Source organism: Lathyrus oleraceus, chromosome 7, assembly GCF_024323335.1.
Source record: "Lathyrus oleraceus cultivar Zhongwan6 chromosome 7, CAAS_Psat_ZW6_1.0, whole genome shotgun sequence".
In the NCBI taxonomy this organism is placed as follows: domain Eukaryota; kingdom Viridiplantae; phylum Streptophyta; class Magnoliopsida; order Fabales; family Fabaceae; genus Lathyrus; species Lathyrus oleraceus.
In genome coordinates this window covers 276,452,432-276,479,180 of record NC_066585.1, presented here as the reverse complement: position 1 = coordinate 276,479,180, position 26,749 = coordinate 276,452,432, and the positions used below count along the sequence as shown (strand labels likewise).

Here is a 26,749-nt window from a genome sequence, read left to right as displayed (position 1 = left end):
TCGAACCCTAACTTTGGCAATATTTCTCAAATATTCAAACCAAAACTTTTATCGCATTTTATTACACTTTTATGCAAGATACCGTGACAAATACCAAAACCCCATTGTTACCTTAAGCTAATAATTAATACAACTGTCGAAAGGCGGTGATATCTCACAATCCCTGTGGATACGATAACAAAAACCCGACACTTAAAATTACATTCAACAGTATCCTTGAAATTGCCAATGCCTCTGGAGCTTTAGGAGAGAAGATGTCAGATGAAAAGTTAGTAAGAAAAATACTCAGATCACTCCCCAAGAGATTTGCTATGAAAGTAACAGTTATAGAAGAATCTCAAGACATCTCAAATATGAGAGTTGATTTGGATCCCTCCAAACATTTGAGATGGGAATATGTGATGGAGCTGAAAAGAAAGCCAAGAGCATAACATTCATGTCAAACACTGAAGAGGAAGATGAGGAGGGTGGTCAAGATATTAATGAAGATCTGGAAAATGAGATAGCAATGTTGGGAAGACAGTTCAACAAACTGATGAAAAAGGTAGATGTGAGAGCAAAGGGCAATGTCAAGAACATCGCATCTGACATCAGCAAATCCAACAACTTTGGTAAGAAAACAAAGTCTGAAGAAAATCCCAAAAAAGTTCAGTGCTATGAGTGTAATGGGTATGGTCATATTAAAACTGAATGTGGGACCTACCTCAAGAAACAAAAGATAAGTCTTGTTGCCTCTTGGTCTGATGGAAGTGAAACAGAAGAAGCTACAAACCATATGACTGCATTGACAGGAAGATGGGGGTCTGAGGAAGAGTCAATTGATGATGAAAGAACCTTTGAAGAGCTGGCCACTACCTACAAAGAGTTGTGCCACAAAAGTGCAGGAGTGTGCAGACAAGTTGAAAGCCAGAAGAAAGTGATAGCTCAGCTGGAAAGTGAAAAGGAAGAGTATGTGGAAACACTACGCCAAATAAGGGAAAAGAGGGCGCTTTTTTTGGCCTATAACAGCGCTTTAAAGCGCCCTCTAATCTGGCGCTGGCATAGGTAAAGACAACGCTTTTTTTCCTGGTGAAAGCGCTCTCTAAAGTGGCTCTTTAAGCCCTTTAAGGGCCACTTTAGAGGGCGCTTTTTAAAGAAAGCGCCCTCTAAAGTGGAAACTTTTAAGGGTTTAGAGGGCGCTTTTATTGGAAAGCGCCCTCTAAAGTGGAAACCTTTAAGGGTTTAGAGGGCGCTTTTACTGGAAAGCGCCCTCTAAAGTGGAAATTTAAAGGGTTTAGAGGGCGCTTATTTTGGAAAGCGTCCTCTAAAGTGGGTGGTTATTTAACATTTACATGCATCACATGTCTCTGTGACCATATTCTCATTTCAGGTTATGTTGCAGCCACAAGAGGTAACCAGAAGAAAATGGCATACATCTGCTTGTTATAATTCATAAGAGCAACTAAAGGTTCTTTTTATGCTTTTATAATATTAAAATACAAATACTGATATATGCTTATTGTTTATATGATCCTCTTGCTATTTGAAATGTCATGAACCGAAACTACTGCTACTCTAATTGAAATGTATAATAACCACTCTCTTTCATTTATTTGTTTATAATCAATCAATTACAACAAAAATGCAAGTATGCTGCTAGATTAGAAAATCACACTGTTTTGGTATTTTTCATATTTAACAAGACCAAAGAGCACAAAAATGAATTGAGTTGATTCAGAAAAAAAATATGAATGTGAATACATGAGTGAACACTAGCTGAAGTGCTACTCGAAAGGAAACTTCATCTGAAAAACTGTTGTATTTCTTCAAGAGTTTTTCCCTTTGTCTCGGGGACCCAAATGACAACAAATCATGCTGTGAAAACACACACTGCAATATATATTGTGAAGGTTCCTGATAAAAACATAGGAAGCTTCTGGTTAGAAACAATAGATATTTATAGAAAATTAACATAGGCAATGCACACAAACCTCCCGAACTCCAATCCAAGAGCAAATTTGCTGTTAAAGTAACCAACCAGGAAAAGAACCAATTGGCAAGTGTTGCAAAACTTCCAGCTAGGCCTTTGATGTTAATCGGAAGAATCTATTATGTAAAATATATTCAACACATCAATTATCACATTATATTACAACAAAGGTTTGTTCATATAGGGTTGTCATGCATATTATTATTGAAGAAAATTGTACCTCAGACATTATAATCCATGGCATTGCTCCTAATCCCGGAGAGAATGCAATAACCATGAACTGAAAGAAATTGAAAGTTTATAATAATGAAGTTAGGGAAACAAACAATAGAAACCATCATTTGTGTAATAAAGTTGTATTTACACACCACAACTCCAACCACCGATACGAGGCTCAATGTCGCATATAAATCAGAATCTGGTGATATATATTCCTGAGAGCAAATTCAACATAAAATATATTATCCATATAAAAAACCAAAAATATAAAGAAGAATTTACTGATATATAATCCTGTGAATCTGTGTTACAAATTTCTGAATATTTATGCATGAATGCATGTGTAATATCTAGTTAATGTATTATGTATATATAAAAATAAACAAAAAAAAAATATTCAAAAAATATAACAAACAAAAAAATTATTATTACCTTCAAGTAGAATGATATTGAAACAACCAAAAGACTCAAAGCCATTGCAGATGAAGAAACCTGCAATAGGAGATTTTGATTAATCTCTTATTACCCTCCAAACAAATAGTAATGTGAATGCAAAAATTATCGAAAAAGCTCAGACTCACAATAAGTAAAAGCCGGGGACCAGATTTGTCTGCTAACCACAAAGTTAAAATCGTAGCAAGAACCTAAATGACATGTAAATATTATTCAGATTATGGTCTGATAAATATGAACCAAGAAAAATGAAACCAAAAATGAACAATAGTGAACGTCAGAAGAGAAACCAAGTAATATGAAGATTAGAAAAATACCTATGGTGTCAAAATCGAACAGCTAACAATGAATTAATAGAAGGAGGAAACGTCATAGATCTAACAGAGGTGGAAGGAGAACGCCTTAGAAGTAGCGAAAATCGTAGCAGTGAGAACCCTAACGTGAAAAAGAACGAAAATAACAGAGAGTGAAATAACAAAACGCGCAGTATGTTATAATTTTAATGTTTACTAAAGGGGACCTTAGAGGGCGCTTGTGGAAAAAAAGCGCCCTCTAAAGGGGGCCTAAGAGGGGGCTTATGAAAGCGCTCTCTAAGGCTTTCCAAAAGCGCTTTATAAACTGGAAATGCACATGGACTTATAGAGCGCTGTTTTAAAAGCGCCCTCTAAGGGTAACCTTAGAGGGCGCTTTCTAAAAAGCACCCTGTATTGTTGTCCCTCTATCTCCTCCTTATTTTTTCGCTTCACCTTAGAGGACGCTTTATTACAAAAACGCCCTCTAAAGTGCGATGTCTATTCCAGTTGTTCGCTCCTTATTTTTTCGCTTCACTTTAGAGTGCGCTTTTGTAATAAAGCGCCCTCTAAGGTGCGCTGTCTATTCCAGTTTTTGGCGTAGTGAAACCATCTCAAAATTGAAGACTGAAGTTGTACTCTTGAATTCCAAACTAGATGAGATGACTAAGTATGTAAGAATGCTTAACAATGGATCTGCCATCTTAGACAAGATTCTCCAGACTGGCCAAATAACAGGAAACAAATCTGGCATTGGATTCAAGGCTGAGTGCAGTTACACTGGTTGCAAACCAAAATCCAAACCTAAGTGCATCCATGTTAAAAGCAAACCTGAGATGTCACATCAGATGTCACAACAGCAAAAAGGGAAACATCAAAGATGGAGATGCCAATACTGTGGAAAATTTGGCCACTTGAAGCCCTTCTTCTATAAGCTATATGGTTATCCTAGCCCTGTTCAGTCTCAATACCAATCAAGATCCAAGCATCACAGGACTGTCAACAAAAAGTAATGGGTTCCTAAGACAAAGGTTACAAGTTTAATAGCTCACACTTCCTTCAGAGTTTCAGCCAAAGAAGATTGGTATTTTGACAGTGGTTGCTCCAGACATATGACTGGGAACAAAAATCTGCTAACTGAACTTCACCCTCATGCCATGAGTTATGTTACCTTTGGTGATGGTGCAAAGGGTGAAATCAAGGGAATGGGTAGGCTGGATTGCCCTGGAGTTCCTGACCTTGACAATGTCCTACTTGTTAAGGGATTAACTGCTAATCTTATAAGCATCAGTCGACTGTGTGATCAAGGTCTGAATGTAAACTTCACCAGAACTGAATGTCTGATTACTAACAAGGAAAATGAAGTAATCATGAAGGGAGTTAGGTCCAAAGACAGCTACTACATGTGGAGCTCTCAAGAAACTGGATACTCTTCAATGTGTACCTTAGCCAAAGAGGAAGAAGTGAAGATATGGCATCAAAGATTGGGCCACCTGCACCTTAAAGGTATGAAGAGGATCATATCAGTTGAAGTTGTTAGAGGAATTCCCAACTTAAAGATTGATGAGGGAAAAATCTGTGGAGAGTGTCAGATTGGAAAACAAACAAGGATGTCACACCAGAAGCTCAGGCATGACACCACTACCAAAGTTTTGGAACTCCTTCATATGGACTTGATGGGACCCATGCAAGTAGAAAGCCTTGGTGGGAAGAAGTATGCATATGTGGTGGTGGATGATTTCTCCAGATACACCTGGATCAATTTTATAAGAGAAAAATCTGATGTATTTGAAGTCTTTAAGGAGCTTTGTCTGAAACTTCAAAGAGAAAAAGAAAGTTCTGTTATCAAAATTAGAAGTGATCATGGGAAGGAATTTGAGAACAACAAATTTGCTGAATTCTGCTCTTCAGAAGGAATTCATCATGAGTTCTCATCTCCCATCACTCCCCATCAAAATGGTGTGGTGGAAAGAAAAAATAGGACTCTTCAAGAATCAACCAGAGCTATGATTCATGCTAAGAAATTGCCCTACCATTTTTGGGCTGAAGCCATGAACACAACCTGCTATGTTCACAACAGAGTGACATTGAAGAAAGGGACTCCCACAACCCTATATGAAGTCTGGAAAGGAAGAAAACCTATAGTCAAATACTTCCATGTATTTGGTAGCAAATGTTATATCTTGGTTGATCTTGAGCAAAGAAGGAAGAAGGATCCCAAAAGTGATGAGGGAATATTTCTGGGTTATTCAACAAACAGCAGAGCTTACTGGGTCTTTAATTCCAGAACTAATGTGTTGATGGAATCCATTAATGTTGTGGTTGATGACCAATAGACTGATGTCACAGACAATGTCGAGACATCTCTGAATGATTCTCCAGCTGACTTCTCAGACAAAAATAAGGAAGGAGAACCTCCTTAAGCTGAACCTGAAGATGACAAAATCAACAAGGGACCCTCTATCAGAATTCAGAAGGATCATCCCAAAGATCTTATCATAGGAGATCCAGATAAAGGAGTCACTACTAGATCAAGAGAAGTGATCTCACATGGCTGCTTTGTGTCAAAGATTGAACCCAGAAATGTCAAGGAAGCCTTGACTGATGAGTTCTGGATCAATGCCATGCAGGAGGAGTTAGGCCAATTCAAGAGGAATGAAGTATGGGAATTGGTTCCTAGACCTGAAGGAGTAAATGTCATAGGTACAAAGTGGGTATATAAAAATAAATCTGAAGAACAAGGGGTTGTTACTAAAAACAAAGCTAGATTAGTAGCTCAAGGATATACCAAGTTGAAGGAGTAGACTTTGATGAAACATTTGCTCCTGCAGCTCGCCTTGAGTCCATTAGATTGTTGCTTGGAGTGACATGTATTCTGAAATTCAAACTGTTTCAAATGGATGTAAAAAGTGCCTTCCTAAATGGCTACTTAAATGAAGAAGTATATGTTGAACAGCCTAAAGGATTCACAGATCCAAATCTTCCACAACATGTGTACAGATTGAAGAAATCCCTCTATGGGTTGAAGCAAGCTCCCAGGGCTTGGTATGAGAGACTCACAGTGTTCCTCACTGACAATGGATATAGGAAATGAGGTATTGACAAAACTCTATTTATGAAGAATGAAAGAGGGAAGCTCATGGTGGCACAAATATATGTAGATGACATTGTATTTGGTGGGATGTCAGATCAGATGGTTGAACATTTTGTTAGACAAATGCAATCTGAGTTTGAGATGAGCCTGGTTGGAGAGCTGACCTACTTTCTTGGGCTACAAGTCAAACATATGGAAGACTCTATCTTTCTATCTCAAAGCAAGTATGCCAAGAACATTGTGAAGAAGTTTGGCATGGAAAATCCAAGCCATAAAAGGACACCCGCTCCTACTCATGTGAAAATTTCCAAAGATGAAAGTGGTGTCAATGTAGATCAGAGTCTATACAGAAGCATGATAGGTAGTCTGCTATATCTCACAGCAAGCAGACCTGACATTGCATTTGCTGTAGGTGTTTGTGCTAGGTATCAAGCTGAACCAAAAGTCAGTCACATAAACCAAGTGAAGATAATACTGAAATATGTCAATGGCACCAGTGATTATGGGATTTTGTGTACTCATGGATCTGGATCTATGCTGACTAGTTACTGTGATGTTGATTGGGCTGGAAGTGCTGATGATAGAAAGAGCACATTTGGAGGATGCTTCTTTTTGGGGAACAATCTGATTTCATGGTTCAGCAAGAAACAAAACTGTGTATCTCTATCCACTGCTGAAGCTGAATACATAGCAGCTGGGAGTAGTTGTTCTCAACTGGTCTGGATGAAGCAAATGTTGTCTGAATACAATGTCACACAAGAAGTCATGACATTATACTGTGACAACCTGAGTGCTATAAATATTTCCAAAAATCCTATTCAGCATAGCAGGACAAAGCACATTGACATTTGTCATCACTTCATTAGAGAACTTGTAGAAGAGAAGATCATAGCTTTGGAGCATGTTACTACAGAAAAGCAATTAGCTGACATTTTCACTAAAGCTTTGGATGCCAATCAATTTGAATGTTTAAGGGGGAAGTTGGGGATCTGTGTTCATGAGAACCTATAGCAAGCAAAGGAGTTTGTGATTATTATCCCAGAGGATATTTCTGACTGTGTGAGGTGTGCTGTGGTGAAGACTGTTCTAGTGTGGCTGGAGATGTGTTGCTGATGTTTGGATGCTGAAGTTTTTACTGTTTTTTTAAATATGTGTAATTTGTGGCAGTCCTCATTGATGTCTGTTTATAATATTTTGGGATCTTAATGAGTTCCTTAGATTTGTTCATTATCTCAGCTATCACAGTTGTGTATGATGATGGTTTGTACTGCCTAACTATTATGTTTTAACATTTTTAATGTTATAACATCTGATCTGACATTCTTTGCTAGGCTAATTGACATTTATTTTGTCTAATTGGTCATCTTTGGTCAATTTTGACTAAAAAGGGGGAGAAGTGTTGATGTGGAAGCAGTTAAAGTTGTGGAGCTGTGAGATGTATGTAGCTGAATAGAAGGATAACTATTATTGAAAGAGATGTGCTTGTTGTTAAAATAGAATGTTGTTCTGTTTACAGATGTCAAAGGGGATGTCTGATATGGTGCACAGGTGTTGATATTGAAGCAGATGTCAGAATGACATTCTGGTTGTTACAGGTGCTGTGGTTACGATAACTGTTATTTTCATGGAAGATGTTTGTTGTGTGCACAGATTTAGGGGGAGAAGGAGTACCCTTGTGTTTGTGTGTCTTACTTCTGTTGTTGTTTGCTTTTGCTGCTGTTTAAACTGTTGTTTAACTGCTGATAGTTTTCTTGTGAACAAAAAGGATAGATATATGTTTTAGCCAAAATTTGCCAAAGGGGGAGTTTGTTGGTTCTATGTGTTGGCAGCAATTTTGGTAAAACAAAGAGAGTTCACAAGATGTTATGTGTGATGTATTAACATAAGATATCCTATGTACCTGTTGGAGTTCAAGAACATAATCATGCAGGATTGTTTCAGAATGTCATATACAATGCCATGGCTTCTGATAATGTGTTCCTGCTGGAGTTAAAATGGAAAAACATAATTATGCAGGATTGTATCAAGATGTCATACACGATGTCATGACATCTGATGTTTGTGTACCTGCTGGAAGTTATAAAAGGAATTATGGAATTATGCAGGATTTTTCTAGGATGTCAGACCCGATGTCATGACATCCTATACACAAAACATTCAGTATGAATGTCTGGTGTTTTGTGATTGCACAATTAATGGAAATCTATGTATGATTGAAGATCTGATTAGCAGGCGCATTCAATCATGAATTACAACCCGATTTACTTATTTTCCAAGGAGATCTAACCAGCTGTTATGAAAAGATTTAATTGGAAAATAGATTTAGGGTTTTCAAGATGTCCAAGCCCAGCTGAAAGCTTCTATAAAAAGGGACTTAGAAAACCTGTTTTACAACACAACCAATACTGAGCGAAATATAGAGAGAGAGTTAGGGTTTGTGTCTGTTTAGTCGTGAGACTTGTAAGCCATTCAAGTCATCTTTTGATGATTGAATTGGACTGATTTGTGGTTGTAATTTGTCACTCTATAGTTGTTAAGCAAGAGTGTGTGTCTACTTGATCAAAGTTGTGAAGCAAGATCAAGTGTGTGTCTACTTGATCAAAGTCGTGAAGCAAGATCAAGTGTGTGTCTTCTTGATTGAAACTGTGAAGTAAAATCAAGAGTGTGTTATTGAAAAGTGTTCTCTTTTCTCAAGGGATTGTTGTTTAAGATCACATGTGTGATTGTAGGGAAGTGAGTGGGTTCTCATATCTAAGAGTGATTAGGTAGAAATTGCACGGGTAGAGATTAGGTGAGAAAGACTGTAACTTGTTGAAGTGTACGGAGAGTCTTTGAACTGATTCTATTTTAGTGAATTTCCTTCCTGGCTTGGTAGCCCCCAGACGTAGGTGAGTTGCACTGAACTGGGTTAACAATTGCTTGTGTCATTTGCTTTACCATTCTGTATCTTTATCCTGTTTGTGTTAACAGATATTAGTGTCGTGACATTACCTTCGACATCTTATATCTGATACCAGAATTTCAAGGAAGAATCAAGAAACTTATGCAAAGCTGGCGAAACATGAAGAAGAAGAGATGTTGTTGATGGTTATAACGAGAGATGAAGAGATATTCAAGGACCAGTGGTACTTGGCCTCAGGATGCTCATCACACATATCTGGAAGGAAAGATTGGTTTGTCAACATAAAGCCCTCAATGAAGATCATGGTAAAATTTTCAAATGACAACACTCTAGTAGTTGAAGGTGTTGGTGATGTTCTGATTATGAGGAAAGATGGCAAGAGGTCAGTAACTTCAAATGTGTTGTACATACAAGGCAAGAAATTTGCTCAGCATATCACAGTTAGTCGAAATGAACTACAAGGTGCCAATCAAAGACAAGATGATGAGAGTTCTCAACTCAAATGGAAGGTTCATCTTGAAGGCTCCAATTTCTTAGAATAAAACCTTCAAGATTGAGCTTAATGCGATGGAGCATAGGTGTCTTGCAACAGCAGCCAACAGAGATGAATGAATATTGCATTATAGACTTGGTCATCTTAATTTCAAACACATCAGAGATTTAAAGAGGATAAATATGGTTTCAGGATTACCAAAAATCGGCATTCCAAACGAACTGTGTGAAGAATGTGTGCAGGCGAAGCAGCACAAGAACAACTTTAGTAAAGATGCAGGAAGCAGGTCGAAGGAAATTCTTGAAGTCATATACTCTGATGTATGTGGTCATATCCAGGTGGATCCAATTGGAGGTAACAAATACTTTATTACATTCATAGATGATTTCAATCGAAAATTGTGGACTTACCTGATCAAGAAGAAAAGTGAAGTGATCAAGGTATTTTCCAAGTTTAAATCTATGGTCGAAAGACAAAGCGGTCGAAAGCTTAAGTTGGTGAAAGGAACTATCGACTATGGTATTTTGTTTCCTACAGCTGATGAAGGAAAAGAATGCAAACTAGTGGGATACACCGACTCAAGTTGGTGTAGTAATGCTGAGGATCGAAAATCAACAGCTGGCTATGTGTTTATGCTAGGTGATACACCCATTGCTTGGAGTTCAAGAAAGGAGCCAGTAGTGGCATTATCATAGTGCAAAACAAAATACATAACTGCTTCCCTTTGTGCATGTCAAGCAACGTGGATGGTGAATATGGTCGAAGAGATAACAACGAAGAGTCATGGAGCAATTACCATGAAGACCGACAACATGTCAGCTATCAATCTAGCGAAGAATCCGATAGCATATGGTCGAAGCAAGCACATCGAAATGAGGTTCCATTATCTTCGAGAGCAGGTAGAAGACGGGAAGATGAATATGGAACACTGCAGAATTGAGAATCAGATTGCAAACATCATGAAGAAGGGAGTGCAGGTCGAAGTGTTCATAAGACTAAGAGCTATGATGAATGTAGATAGCTTAGACACAATGAATTAGGTGGTGTGTTGAATTGTAATTTCTTGTGTCGAAGTAGTTTGCTCGACAGAAGCAAGAAAGTGTTGAATCACCTAGTGTGTTGAGTTGTATTAGTGTGTCGAAGTGTCGAAGCATGTTGCTTCATACAGAATTTCGACTTAGGCCTATTTTTTAGTAGTATTAACTATTTTGGGCTTTTATAGTTTTGGGCTTTGGCTTAGGGAGTAAGCTAACCTAAATTTATAAATAAAGGGAGTAACATTTATTCTTGTATGAAGAGAAGAAAGAACTCATAACATTGTATTCACATAATTTTGCAGTTGCAAAGTGAATAAAAAAATTTTCCACAGGTTGTGGGCAGAGGGAAAACTCTGCAGAAAATATTTTTCTTCTCCAACGTTCTTTTCTTTCTTTCTCAATCATTCATTTCTTTTCATTGTCATTGTGTGGTTGATAACAATCTTGTTTATCAAGATTGATAGAAATTCTCCATAGGTTGTGGTGGATTTCCAATAATTTTGATCAATGTTAAGGATTTACTATTTAAAGATCAATAAGAAATATATAAATTAAATGAAATTGAAAACTTAACGTTTTTTCTTTCATTTTTTAATTATTGATTCTCTAGTTACGATTGCATCCATTTTTTCTATCTTGCATCCATTTTTTTTATCATTATTGCATGATTTTTTTATTATTATGATAAATATTAATAATTTAAACTATTTAAAGATGAATAAAAATATAAAAACTAAATAAAATTGAAGACTGAATGTTTTTTCTTTCATTTTTTAATTATTGATTCTTTTTATTTTGTAATTGTTAATTTTTTATTTTTTATTTTTTATTTGTAATTTTATTTTATTAATTGTTTAATGATCTTTTGGAGACACTAAAATATAAAGATTTAGTTGATGAATTTGCTTCAAAAATATATTTGGAAAAAGACTCTTTTTAAGTAATTAAAAAATTTAAGTTGTATGAATTTTTTTTTATAGTTTAAACATTACCTTGAATTTTTTATTGCTTCATTTTGATAAAATATAGTTATATTTTTTATACATTATTTTTAGTTATTAAAATTATATTTATTTTTAATTTAGACATTTTTTAAAATTAGAATAAGGTCTTTAGATTGATTGGGTCAATCCTGGATAGTAGCATGTGTGATTACGTTTAATTTGTGTATTTTTAAAAATTATTATCATTATTAACGTGTCAGTATCATGTACGATCAACATCGTACATACCGTTGAAGTTCTTGTTGGTTGGTGAACACGAAAGTATGTATTTATGTGAACTGTGTAGAGGATTCTCGTATGCCTTTTCAAGAATCTTTAGCATAAGACCATTCTTTCTTTGATAATTTCATCATTTCATACACATTTTTAGCAATTACTTGCATTTACACATTTTGAATAAATGTTATGAATAATTAGCAGTATAATCTAACCACCTCATGTTGTTTTTTAATTTCATTGAAGTCTTACAGAATGTCACTATTACAGTATATATTACATTGGTAATTAGTCATCTATTATGTTCTTCATAACATTTTGAATATTTTTAAAATTCATTCAGTTAGCGTCGGTATTTGATATGTTATGATTATTGTAGCGGTAAATACATGACCATCAAGCTATGGATAAATTTGACGTCAATAAAACCAGAGTCGCCACCGCGCTTTTATTGTTTCCAAAGGAAAAGGAAAAAGTACGAACAAAACCCAAAGGTAAGAAGTTTTCAAATCAAAACTAATAAAATACCAGAGATTACAAGTAAGGGGGTTGGTTACACAGAGGGAAGGTGTTAGCATCCAAAGTGTCCTAGGAACTCCTAGGGAGCCCTTTTTTATGTGTGCATGTGTTTTTGGTATAAATGATGTTTGGTAAAATAGAGTGTCGGGATCAGAAAAGAATTTATTGATTATATTTTTGTGTTTGACAAGACCTTCGAACTTGTGTCTACGTACCATCATAAAAATGAGGGATCAAAACCTCGTAGTTTATGGTAAAAATTTCAAAGAAGTTGGTGGATTGCTTTTAACAAAAAAATTTAATAAGAAAAGGCATAAATGGCCAAAAGTTTGAATGAAGTTGTTAGTTCTTTTTGTCTTTTTGAAATGTTAAGTCAATATGATTAAGTTCGTTTACAAATTTGATTTAAGAAAAGAGTTTGAAAATTCATTGGCATAAAGTCAAAGTTTCTAATCATTAAAACAAAGTCTAAGTTTGAAATCACAAGCAAAGAAGGTTTTTGAAAAGAGTGAGAGATTTGAAATTTAAGAAGTGAGAGGAGATGAAGAGGCTATCCTAAGCATAAATTAAAAGTTAAGAGTTGAAAAGATCTGACCAATGGGATGCAGTCCAACAAACAAGAATGTCATATGGAAAACCCATTTTCCCTTTGGACTTTGAATCAAGCAATCATCAATGAGCAATTAACAATATCCATACATTATGAAGATCAGGGCATCAAATAAAGAGCCACTTCCAAGCAAGCAATTTCCATAGCTAGCAGTCTTCTTTGTCTTCTCATGTATCAGATGAAATATTCCTTGATCAACTCAGAACAAAGCATCAGACATAACATTAAAATAATAGTTAAGCACAAAGACAGAGTAGCAGATGAATTCAAACAAATCCCAAGGGCTTATATCAGATGAAGGCTCAGTTCACAATAGCTTGGTCTCAAAATGTTGGCATTGGCCAAGTCTTTTTTGCACATGGAATGTTGCCTAGTTCTAAGTACAAGAGTCCAGATCAAGATCAACGGTCCACCATATGTTTCTTAGGGTTTTTGTTGTTATTAGGTGTTTTAAAGTCCTAAGACCACAAATAAAGTCAAAACACATAAACAAATACATACAATCACAAGATATGGCTCAAATGAGCAAAGTGAAAATGACATAAACATAAACAAGTTAAATGAAATGTAAATGGCAATGAATGATAAATGACTGAAAGTTAAATTGCATAAAGTAAACGACTTGAAAGTAAAGCAATATTAATAAGAATTAGTCAAATGTTAGTCAAAAGTTAGTCAAATGTCAGTGGTGGTTTTTTAATTGATTAAGTCATTCTTTGGAGAACACTCAACCATTCTTTCACAAGTATGAATCCTTAAACCAAGACATCTTCCATGAGAAGGGCTCCAACTTGGATAATTCAACAAGTATGCCACTAGCTCTCATGAAAGGAAAAAAGGTCAAGTCTCCATACAATACCATGAAGAATGAGAGACTTACAATCTCACTTACTAGAACGCTATGCCATTATGGTCAAATTTAGCTCTATATTAAGCAATCGTAATTGGACTTATGTAGAAGTCACAACTATCTGAGGTCGGGCAATAGAAATTTAGGTGTTAATGCATATTAGAGATTTGGTATGAAGAACCAAGCTCTTAAAACATACCACACACTAAAAGAAAAGATCAAGAGGGAGGGACCTATCTCAGTCATACTTGTATTGGTTCATCTGACACAAGGTCATTGATGAACCAATTAGCCTTTAGACATTAGAGATTTCATTGGTCAAATGAGGTAATGGGAAAGAATATGGATGAAGATGAAGAGGGAGGGGAAGATAGAAACACAAATTGACCAAGGGAGGACTTTTATCAAATCAAAATTATTCATTCATTTTGGGATATGAAATGTACATTTCATCAATTCCCTCAATCCAATGGTTTTGATCCAACAAAAGTCAAATCAACCTTGACCAAGGCCCAAACAGAAAGTCAAACATCACAGGACCATAAAAATGGCTCAACATAATTTTTAAGCATTTAATCAATTAAAAATCAATTTTAAAATGAATTAAATTACATTTTAATTTGGTCAAAACCTAAAATCCCTTCAAAACACCAAATAAATGGCCAAGGGATTTATCCTAGGTCAAACAAGGTCAAATGACCTTAGACAAAAAAATTCACTATTTTTGAAAAGTCAGAAGTATTTTTAAACAATTAAAAAAATATACACAAAACATTTAATTCATGAAAAATATCAAAGCTAATCCAAAAAAATAATTTTAATTCATAATATGAAAGATAAAAATATTTAAAGATTTTTGGTGAAAGTCCCATATTTTTTGATTAAAAATGAAATTTCTATGAATTAAACAAAATAAAAGGATTAAACATAAAATCAGAAATTAAAATAAAATAAGAAAAAACAAGGACCATCAGATCTCCCTCATTAATTGAGGTGTCATATCTGATGGCCACACGCGCGTGTTCCATGGTAGTCTTGAGTCAACATTATGTACGCGTGGTAATTAAAGGCAATGGCTCAGATTAGAACATACAAACATGATCGGATGGTCAGGAAGTGTGCCAACACACCATCGGAGCTAGGGCTCTGGTCATCTTCACCGGTGACCTCCACCAGACTGGTCCAACTTCATCTCAATGGAAAATGAGAAACAAGGACACCGTTTCAAAGAAAAAATGCCCAGGATCACGAATCTGGCATCAATTTTCTCCAATTCCAAGTATATAAAGAGATATAGAGATTTGAATTTTGAGGATCATGAATCGAGTTGCTTCGATTTAACCTAAAAGCAACTCAATCTTGTCGCCTACATTGATAGGACTTCAGTCAACCAAAAATCAAAGAGAATGGTGAAGAATAGAGAGAGAATCGAAGAGATGAAAATTCTGGAAAATCACCTTCTAGGGAGCTTGAATCTTGCTTGATATTGCTTCCAATTGACCTTGGCTTGACTTCAGATGCTTGCAGGAAGTGAAATGGATCCAGTAAGGGCTTGGATTCTTGGAGTTTCAACTTCAAAACTGAAGTGAAATTGAAACTCGATTTTCAATTAAAAACCTTCAAGATTTTCCTCTAATGGTGAGGGTTAGGATTGCAGGTTCAAATCTTGGGTCAGGTCTCCATAATTCTGAGCATGAAGGGTCTTATTTATAGGCAATGCAATTGGTTTTCACACCCTTCCATCAAAATTCCAAAAATAGAAACCCTCTTGCATGGTTGCATGGGCGTGTGATAGGCCCATGAAATGATGTAATCAGGTCCAAATTTCATCATGTGCAATGCTGAGAGTGTGTCATGCAATCATGCAATGGAAATTGGAATGTGAACATGAGATTCATCCAAATGGAGCCTTGAGAAGAAACCATGCGCAAGTCATCCAATTCTTAGCCAAATGATATGATCTTGGACGTTTTGGAAAGGTGAGATCAAGGGTAACAACTTTCATGTTTAACACTTTTCCATTTGAAGCTTGGATCATGATGAAATTTAAGGTGGAAGTTTGGAAAATCAAACATAAATGAAAATTTTCTAAGTACCAAGCCAAATGTTCACTTCTTCCACCTTGAATAACATTTTCTATGTGATTCAAATGGAAAAAGTTCCTTCATGAAAGTTGTAGATCTTTCAAAAATATTCAATTTGGTCACAAATTTGACCTCATTCGGATTTGTCATGGAGGAGTTATACATTTTAGAAGATGGGGAAAATCACTTGTTCAATGGTAATGGCCCAAAATGACCTATAATGTTTCTTCTTGGCACATGCATTTGCAAGCTGAGTTTGAATTTCTACCAAGAATAAAAGTTGGAGAGGACATCTTGAATTTTATCATGAAATTTTAATGGATTTAATGTCATATAAATTTAGCAAGTTATGGTCCTTGGAAGTTGACCTCCTAACTAAGGCATATACAAAATGACATATAATCTTTCACCATAAAAACTGACTTTCCAAGCAAAACCATCTCTTGACCTCAATATTAAAGTTGTTTGTAATGTCATAAGGAGTAAATTTTCTCTTGTAATCATTTTTATATGACAAAAATTGAAGGAGATAGGGTCTAGGGAATCCAGTTTTGACTAGTTGACTTTCTCTGGTCAACCACCATGAACCAACTTGCAAACTTGAAACTTTCTTGATTTCTTGGACTCATGGAGGATCATATATGTATAAGATGATGTATAATGAATTATCCCTTGATATATTTAATCAATTGCTGAAGAAACTTGCTGAGGAAGTCACACAAGATACCCAGGTGAATTAGGGCTTCCAAAGAAAAAAAGCTTCAAAGTCTTGATGAATTCTTGATCAAAATGATAAATGAAGATAATAGGGACCCATATATGATGTCTAGAACCAATATGAACCATCTCTTGATTAATCTCGTTGCACCGAGGGTCTTAAACCCTAGATATGAGTGTGATGAGGCCTTGGTGAACACACACACTACCTACAAAAGAAGTAAATTATATATTGACATATTTTTGGTTTTTTGGTTAGTAAATAATGACAAACAAATTATGATACAATCAAATATGCTTGGTGATCTCTTCCAATGTAAACCTAATGAATGAGGGGTAAGGAGGATGCCAATGTGTGATCCCAAAGCCAATGCATATGATGAGATAACATGAGGGATCTTAGGGTCAAAATTGGAGTCTTACAATTATGATAAAATATAATGTTAAGGTAGGTATCAACGTGAAGATACTTTCTCTTTCATCTAGTGTGGTAGTTCTCTATCCGGGTAAATTTGATAAAATTGTCTTAGATGAAATAAAAGATGTTCTAGTGGAGCTTTATGCACTATGGTATGTATAAATTAACACACTTTTCTGTAACTTTATGATATGATGATTTTTTTTAATGTTTCTGAATCATATTTTCTTGACAAATTTATTATTATCTTTAGGTGTGGTAATTGCAAGACTCTTGTTTATGTGATGATATTATCTTGCATATGACATCTACCATAACTAACTTATAATTTTAATTTGATAATTTTTATTTATGACTAACTATAGTAAGGTTGATCTTAATAATATTTTTATTATTTATTTAGACTTATGAAAAAATTATCTCAATACTCATATCGAAGGATGAAGTAATTATAGTTAATGTCGATGCTGATGAATACAAGAATTAGTAGAGAAGTAAGTGTGATAAAATCTTTTTTATCAGAAAAAGACAAAAATATTATTTTTTTTAAAAATATTTTTTTTTATTAAGAGTCTATTTTTGTTATTTATCGTGGGCCTTTAAAAAACCATGATCAACCCTGATTTTAATAATAATTGATTATTATTAATATGTATCAATGCCTAGCGATTGAAAGTTGAAGTAGTCATTAAGGATAGTCATTGTTTTCGTTTCGCCGTCATTCATTTTAATTCTTTAAGGATAGTCATTATTTTCGTTTCGCTGTCCAAATAAATTAGGGTTCATGTAATTCATGTAAAAAAAAATATTTTTATGTATCTGTTTGGCTCTGATATCAATTGATGGATTTAATTAAATAGTATAGACACAAATTATAGCATATTAATATATTGAACAATACTCAATAATGATAAGAGAGACACACTTTTTAGGATTCAGAATATTAGGGTAAGAAGGAATGAGTATGAGAGGATTAATATCTTCATAGTCGTGTATTGTGATCAATCTTGCTTCATCAATGGAGAAGCATAACAGAAAAAATGATAAACATTAACAGAAGAAAAGAAGAATTAGCAGAAGAAGAAGGAAGGAAATATCAAGAAGAATTGTTAATGAAAATTGGATTGTTTACATGTGGCAATGCATCACTTATATATTACAATCTTATCTCATAACCACCAATCACAATAGAGCAAACTAAACTAACTAACCATACAACTAATCCAATTGTATTAATCATTTAGCTTAAACTATATTGATCAAAATGGTTAATCTCAACAGCCCCTCTCAAGCTAAGCATGGTGAATATTGATCATGCCAAGCTTGGAAATAAACTTGTTGAAGGTTGAAGTTGGTAATGCCTTGGTTAGAAAATCAGCAAGCTGCTCATGAGTGGAAATAGGTAGGAGTCGAAGTAAACCTTGTTGAAGCTTCTCATGGACCAAGTGGCAATCGATTTCGAGATGTTTAGTCCGTTCATGGAATACCGGATTGGACGCAATATGCATTACGCTTTGGCTGTCACAATAGAGAATAAGGAGTTTGGTACACCTGATGTGCAGCTCCTTCATAAGAACTATCAACCAAAGCAGTTCGCATGTGGCAAATGACAGCGCTCGATACTCAGCTTCTGATGATGATCTGGAAATAGTGTCCTGCTTCTTTGCATGCCATGATATGAGAGAAGTGCCAAGAAAGAAACAGTATCATGAAATGGATCTCCTTGAATCAATGCAGCCTGCCCAATCAGAATCTGAGAAGCCAAGCAGTTGCAGTTCAGCATTTTTTCGAAACAATATTCCTCTGCCAGGGTTGTTCTTCAAGTAGTGTATGACTCTACAAGCAGCATGATAGTGTGCCATTGTTGGATTGTGCAGAAACTGACTAAGTTATTGCGTGGCATAAGTGATGTTTGGGCGTGTGGTGTTAAGATACAGCAGACGTCCTATCAATCGTCTGTATGCTCCAATATCTTCAAAAGCCTTGCCACTATCAGCATGTAATTTAACAAATGGATTAGTACGTGTGGGAGCTGGTTTGGATCCAAGCATACCAGATTCCTGCAAGAGATCAAGACAATATTTTCTTTGTGATAGTGAAATCCCTGCCTTTGAATGAGCAACTTCGAGGCCAAGAAAGTACTTGAGTATGCCCAGGTTTTTGATGCTGAAATTTTCATCTAGGATGAGCTTAATACGATCAAATTCAGACATAGAGGTTCCAGCTAGGATTATGTCATCAACATATACTAAAATGGTTGTAAAGTGAGCATCAATTTTCAAAGTGAAGAGAGAATAATCAGAAGTAGACTGAGTGTATCCTTGTTGAAGTAGTAAAGCTGTTAGTTTTTCATACCATTTGCGACTGGCTTGTTTCAGACCATATAAACTCTTTTGGAGTTTGCATACTTGATTGGGCCTGTGACATGTAACACATTCAGGTATAGTCATATACACATCTTCCTGCAATTCCCCATGTAGAAAGGCATTGTTAACATCAAGTTGATGTAAAAACCAATTGTTGATGGCTGCAGTTGCAAGAAGGGTTCTGACAGTGGTAAGCATTGCTACAGGTGAGAAAGTGTCAAAGAAGTCAAGCCCTTCAATTTGGTTGTACCCTTTGGCAACAAGTCTAGCTTTATACCTTTCTATTGTGCCATCTGCTCTATGCTTCACTTTGAAAACCCATCTGTTACCAATTGGTTTGACATGTAGTGGCAGATCAACTATGTTCCAAGTCCTATTCTTGTCTAATGCATCTAGTTCAGACTTCATGGCCTTGATCCAAGGTTCAGACAAACATGCTTCTTTGTAGTTCTTTGGCTCATGTGTAAGAGTGATATTGGATGCAAAAACACAACGAGATGCAGATAGAAAATGCAAGGAATCATAATTTGAAATAGGATAATTAGTTTTTGTTGTACCTGATGATGACTTGACTGCTGATACATCAGATGTATTGCACACATAATCTAAGAGATAATGAGGTGTATGTTTAGCTCTAACAGGCCTGGATTGGATGTTGTCAATATCTGGTGTATCAGGGACAGGTTGAGTGTCATGGTTTTCATCAGTATTGTCTAAAGATTCAGGGTGAGTATTTGAATGGTGCAGTGTGTCAATGGTTGTGTTAGGATGATGCTCATGTTCCTCAGTTGTGAATTCAATGTTTTGTGATGAAACATGTATGATAGGTTCATTTTGTGGTGAGTCATTAGGATCTTTGTAAGGATGGTAGGTCTAATTAGTGGAATTAACATTTGAATAAGGGAAAATATGTTCATGATGTATGGCATTTCTAGAAACAAGAATTGTATGCCTGTTAATGTCATAGAGTATCACAACCTTCATACCATTCTTGTATCCTAAGAAAACACATTTTCGACCTCTTGGCTCAAGTTTTGTCCTGTGCATATGTAGTGTGGATGCAAAAGCAAGAGATCCAAATACTTTAAGACTATGCATATCTGGATGTGCATTGTGCAGTATGAAATGAAGAGAAAGATTGTTTAAAACTTGTGTAGGGAGTTTGTTTATAATGAATGTTGCATGTAAAATAACATATGACCAGAATTCCTTTGGAAGTTTTGATTGAAAAAGAAGAGCTTTTCCAACATTTAGTAAATGTTGGCGTTTCCTCTCCACTCGACCATTTTGTTGTGGAGATTCAACACAGCTGGTTTGATGAATGATTCCCTTCGATGAAAAAAATTCAGGGATGTTAAACTCAGGGCCATTATCAGTTCTGATAGTTTTGACATGAAACTTATATTGGTTTTCTATGAGATTGACAAAATTTATAACATGCTGTCTAGCTTCAGATTTGGTTTTCATTAATGTTATCCATGTATATCGGCTACAATCATCAACAGCAGTTAAAAAATATGAATGACCATGTAAAGATTGGACTGTAAGAGGTCCCCAAATGTCAAAATGAACCAAATCATAAGGGTGTGCAACTCTATTATTACGAACAATATAAGAGAGTTTTCTTTGTCTAGCATAGCAACAAACATCACGGACATCTTTATGATTAACTTTGATAAAAGGGAATTGGGAATGTAGGTACAATAATCTGTTTTGAGATAAGTGTCCTAATCTAAAGTGCCATAAGGCTTTATCAGGTAAACTGACATTGACTGCTAAGGCAGAGGTTAAATCGTATTGATCAAAATGGTTAATCTCAACATCGTGTAGGATTTTCCGAATCTATTAATCATTTAATGAGACAACGCTTAAATAATTAAACAGATGAAGACATGGATCTCTAATTAGACATAATTAAATGATCCAATACATAACACTTCATTGAGTCATAAAACCCAATCAAATAATTTATATATAACTAATATTTAATATCAATTGACCTTATTTATTAATAATTAATTATATTAAAATGATTAATTAAATAATTAATTTAACAATACAATGATGCAAAATTCAAATATATATCGACTTATTTTAGTGATAGACTAGGTAGTTGAGTGTAGTGTAGGGTGTGGAACCATGACAGCTAATTAAGAATGATAGTACATTCCAATGTTTGTGTACGCATAATTAACAAGATATTTCTAACCATGTATTTAAAAGAACACTAGCTTTTAAAATTCATTCATATCAAATGACACATATCTCTGGATATAAATCATGTTTTTAAAAAGTGTAATGCGGTGGCTGTGGTATCACTAAGTGGCTCCACCATTAAAACTAAAAGTTTGTTTAATGAATCGTTTGAAATTATCATAGTTATGAAACAACAAGTCTTTAAACAGATTGAAACATAAGATAAAGAGGTAAATTGTAATATAAAATGTTTGTAAAAGGATTAATTACTATGTATTGTCAATGTAAAAAAATTTATACTGTCGATTTATCACAATCATCCATTTATATTATTTTATAGATTTTTAATATAAAAATCAAATTTATTTTAATATCCTACGTCTATAATTAACTGACGGTGTATAATTATTTTAAATTGTCAATGTATTTTAATTATATTCTTTAATAGTCGCATAAGAAGAGAATAATCGTGAAAAAGAATGAATATGCAAACTTTTATTTAATAATTCTTTGTTTTCAACCATAAAATTGTTATTCGTAATTGGTGTAGTAACTACACTACAAATTTAGCCACGGTTCGAAAATCCATAATTACATTTTCGGTTGATGCCAAAGAAAAGTGTCTTGTATTCACAAACAATTTGGCCCCCAAAAGTACCCCAACATTTACGACTAAATTGGCTCAACACCGTAACGACTCTGGATTGTGTAAAATCCAGTGAATGCCTACAAATATTTTAATTATTTTAAGGCATGCGCACATGTTATGATTATTTGATTGAACCTTTCCTTAATATGTTCAATGTATGTATTTTCCTATGGTTCTTGATCTCCTTCCAGTCGCATCTTACACTCACCCAATAAATCATATCACATGCTAAGTTTAATCCAGACAAACTTCAATAACTTCATTCCTTTGGGAACATCCATGTAAGTTATATTTAGCATGTCTACCGTATATATACCTAAATGCATCTGTAATAATCCTCAACAACTTTATCTCTAATAATCTTGTCTATATTAAGGAATTATTTATAATAAATTTTAATGATATCATTTATATATTTATCCAGTCTAATACAACCCCAGTCGAAACATGAGGTGAGCGGATGTTGAGACTATCTCTAACGTCAGCAAAAAATTGTAGTGGAAGGTCCTTCGTGAAGATATCGACAACTTGATAATAAGAAGGAAAATGTAATACACGCACCTGACCGCGAACAACCTTTTCCCGCACAAAGTGTATATCCATTTCGATGTGTTTCGTGCGTTGATGTTGAACTGGATTGTCTGACATGTACACGACACCGACATTGTCACAATAGATTAAAGTTATTTTTGTAACAGGGCAATGTAGTTCTAAAAGTAAAATTTGAATCCAACATGATTCAAACACTAAATTAGCCACTCTTCGATATTTGGCCTCTACACTCGATCGAGATAGGGTATGTTGACGTTTTGCGGACTTTGTCACCAAGATACACACAAGACGCAAAGGTAGATCTTCTTGTGTCTGGACTACCAGTCCAATCAGTGTCTGTGTAAGCTACGAGCTTTTCGGTGGAGGAAGTGGAGGCCGAATTCAACAATACCGTGAATGTAACGAATGATCAGTTTTAAGGCATACATGTATTGTATTTTTGGATCATGCATAAAGAGGAACACTTGTTGAACTGCATATGATTTATCTAGTCTTATAAATGGAAGGTACGGTAATGCACCTGCAAGACTTCGATATTCTGTTGAATCATGATAGGGATTGCCTGAGGATCCGCTGAGTTTTGATTTGGTATCCCCCAGTATTAGGGTTGGCTTGCATGACGACATTTATGCATGTTCAACGATCTCTTTTGCATATTTTTATGAGATAGGAAAATACGTCCTGAATGTCGAGTAACATAGATACCTAGAAAATAGCTAAGAGGACCTATATCCTTCATTACAAATTCACAACTCAGCTTAGACATAATATATACTCACGAAGAGAGTCAGATGAAGTAATGAGGATAATTTCATATACATAGAGAAGAATGTGCACCATGTCATTCCCATTATGATAAATAAATAATGAATGATCATAAATGTTATAAGAGAGTCCTATTGTAGTGACATAATCAGTGAATCGCTTATACCAGGCGGTTGGTGCTTGTTGAAGTCCATAGAGAGACTTTTTCAGCAAACATACATGGTCTAGGAGTAGAGGTTGTCAGAACTGTGAAGGTTGGTTCATGTACATGGTTTCATCAAGATTTTCATGCTAGAAGGCATTTTTAACATCCAATTGATGAAGACACCCTAATTTTGACAAGGCAATGTTGAGTATTGTATGAATAGTATCCAGTTTCACTACAGGGTTGAAGGTTTCACCACAATCAACGCTTATTTGTTGGTTCGCTCCATTTCCTACAAGGCGATCTTTGTACTGCTCGAATGATCCATCTGAATTATTTTTATGCATGAAAATCTACAAACTTCAAATAATATTAACATTAGACGGACGAGGAACTAAGTCCCACATCTTATTTTCAATAAGAGCATCATATTCGTCTTTCATGGCCATATTCCAATTAGGGTAATATAATGCATCTATAGAGTTTGTAGGTAAGGGGGATATGGAATTTTGAGATGAAGTATGTAGGTTAAAAAGCTTATGAGGTTTGGCTATATCATGTTGGGCTCGGGTAGTCATTTCAGGTGAGAAATGCGGTGTTATTGTCAATGTAGTAGTCTAGGTTTGGTTTTTGTCGTGAGTTGAAGGAGAATGAGATATAGGCTTGGAGGAAAATGTTGGTGGGGAGGGTTGGTTGGGAGAGGGTGTAGATGAGGGAGGGTTTGAGGTTGGTGTTTATGAATTGTTAGATTGAAGGTTAGTTAGGGTTGGAGTATTTGGTGTAGGGGTTACATAGGAGTAGGAAGGAAGGAAAGGTGTGGAGTCAATATCTAAAAAATATATAGTCAACCGTGTTAGGAGCATTTGAGATAGAAAAAAGAAATGTATTTTCTTCAAATATGACATGCCTAGAAATAAAGATATTGGAAAACTCATAACACTTATATCCTCTAAGATTAGGTGGAAATCCTAAGAATACACATGTTGTTGATCGAGTTTGTAATTTATTTTTAGAGGTTTAGGGAATTAGAGGAAAGCATAGACACCCGAAGACTCGAAGATGTGAATAGGAAGGATCTTTTAGAGTATCTTAGCGGGTGAATGAATGACAAGATTTTTGTTTGGAGAATGGTATGTAAGTATGTTGCCATTTTCAAGGCATGGTTCTAAAAGGATGGTGGGACAGAGGCATGTTCTAGAAGGGTGCAGACGATGTTATTTATACTACATATTTTTATTTCAACTTTTCCATTTTGAAGGGAAGTATGGGGATGTAAAAACCTAAATGACATGCCACTACCTTTACAATTTTTTTGAAAGAGAGCATTCTCATATTATTTCCCATTATCACATTGAAAACATTTTATTTCTCGTTCAAATTGGGTTTTAATGTGAGCATGAAATTAAAGAAATGTAGAATGAACTTGATATTTATTTTGTAATGGAAAAGTCCACATAAAATCCGTGAAATCATCAAAAAATAACACATAACAATTGTGTCCTCTTGAACTTAGAACAAATGATGTACAAACACCATTATGGACAATATCAAAAGGCATTCAAGTATAAGACACAAAGTTATAAAAAGGAAATTTTATTTGTTTCCCAAGTGGATGAGAGTGACAAAAGAAATTGTTCTAAAACTTATTATATGTAAGAAAATTGTTTCGGTGTAGAGAATTTAAGACTTGTGCTCCAGGGTATCCTAAACGGTTGTGCAATACTTTATTAGATAATGCGACAAAGGTAGAATATGGGTGGGTTATAGAGTAAGGTCTGCTGGTAAGTGGGTAGAGTTCGTCGGAGATGCTACATCTCATTAAATGCATTCCTGTATCAAAATCCTTCACAGAAAAACTAAAGGGGTCAAATTCAACGAAAACATCATTCATTATCAATGGTTAATTTTCTAACAGAGATGAGATTTTTTATTAGTTTAGGGGCATGTAATACATTGTGTAAATTGAAAGAATATGGTGAGGTAGGTAATGATGCATGTCCATAACCAATAATCGGAATATTATGACCACTATCAATAGAAATATTTTTGCTCGTATTGGAATAAGTCATAAGATTACCTCTGTTTGCCGTCATATGCAAAGTAGCCTCAATATCCATATACCATTGATCATCTGAAGGAGAAATAGAGAATGTATGCATAGCATCCCGAATGTCTGTTGGAGCATATTGAGAGGATCTCTGGTGACTGGCCTGGTATGGTGTAGTGGTCTTTACATGAGCCTGATGATTTTGTTTTTTCCCAAGAATACCATCTTGCTTGTTCGAGTTTCCAGTTGTCGGGTACAAACATGGAGGAGTGGACCAAGGTTGCTGCCACGATGCTGATTATGATTGGGAATGATGGATAACTCCATTGTTTTTGTTGATGTGGGAAGGGTGGTAAAATACATTGTGGATGTTGAGAGCGATCGCCACCACATCCATTATTTCGTCCTCTATCACGGTAGTTACGACCATTACCTCATCTGCTATGATTTTTTATCACCTATGTCATGGTTGGTGCATTTGAAAGAACTAGGAGCCGATGCATCAACGTGTGAGGCTATGAAGGCAACATTGTCAGTGGTGTTGGTTGCCTTTTTCGCTTTGGTTGTTTATTCTAAGATGATCATGGAGCATGCTTTGTAAAAGGGCATAAGAGAATCACTGCGATGAATTTGCGAGCCTAAAGTAGCATATGCATCGGTTAGGCCTAAGATGAGTTAAAGAACCATACATTCATTGGAGACAAGAACCTCGACATTAGATAGTTGGTTGGAGAGGGATTTAAGATGTTGAAAGTTAGAGGATGAATCAAAGAATTGTTCCATATGAGCGCGTGAAAAATCTTGCTCTAGGTAAAGAGCCCTAGAACATTTGTTGTCATAAAATATGTCATACATCCTGTTCTAAGAAAGTTCTGCAGTATAGTCCTATTCAATGATGGTATGGAGAAGGTAATTAAAAATTATAACGCATGTCCACTATAACACGATGGCATCAAGACGAATTCATAGTTTAGGACCGGTGTCTTTGAGTGAAGGAGTCGTGGGTATTGTAGAGAGGAAGGTGGGATTATATGATCAAGCACTTGATAGACACGGGCATGCATTTTGAATAATTTAGACTATATATTATACTATCCATTTTCAATACTCAATGTGATTTTTATGAAGTTTGCGATATTGGGCATGGCTAAAAC

The 26,749-nt window shown here is 35.2% G+C and overlaps 1 protein-coding gene across 1 annotated transcript; it reads right to left on the bottom strand.

Moving 5' to 3' along the window:
• Positions 1–1,849: 1,849 nt before the first annotated feature.
• On the bottom strand, positions 1,850–18,658 carry LOC127103416 (sugar transporter ERD6-like 6). The gene is made up of 7 exons (XM_051040680.1): positions 18,578–18,658; positions 2,770–2,832; positions 2,621–2,680; positions 2,338–2,403; positions 2,190–2,249; positions 1,971–2,085; positions 1,850–1,869 (listed from the first exon to the last, which is right to left on the bottom strand). Exons 1-7 carry the CDS (start codon positions 18,656–18,658, stop codon positions 1,850–1,852), a joined length of 465 nt encoding a protein of 154 aa, XP_050896637.1.
• Positions 18,659–26,749: the final 8,091 nt, after the last annotated feature.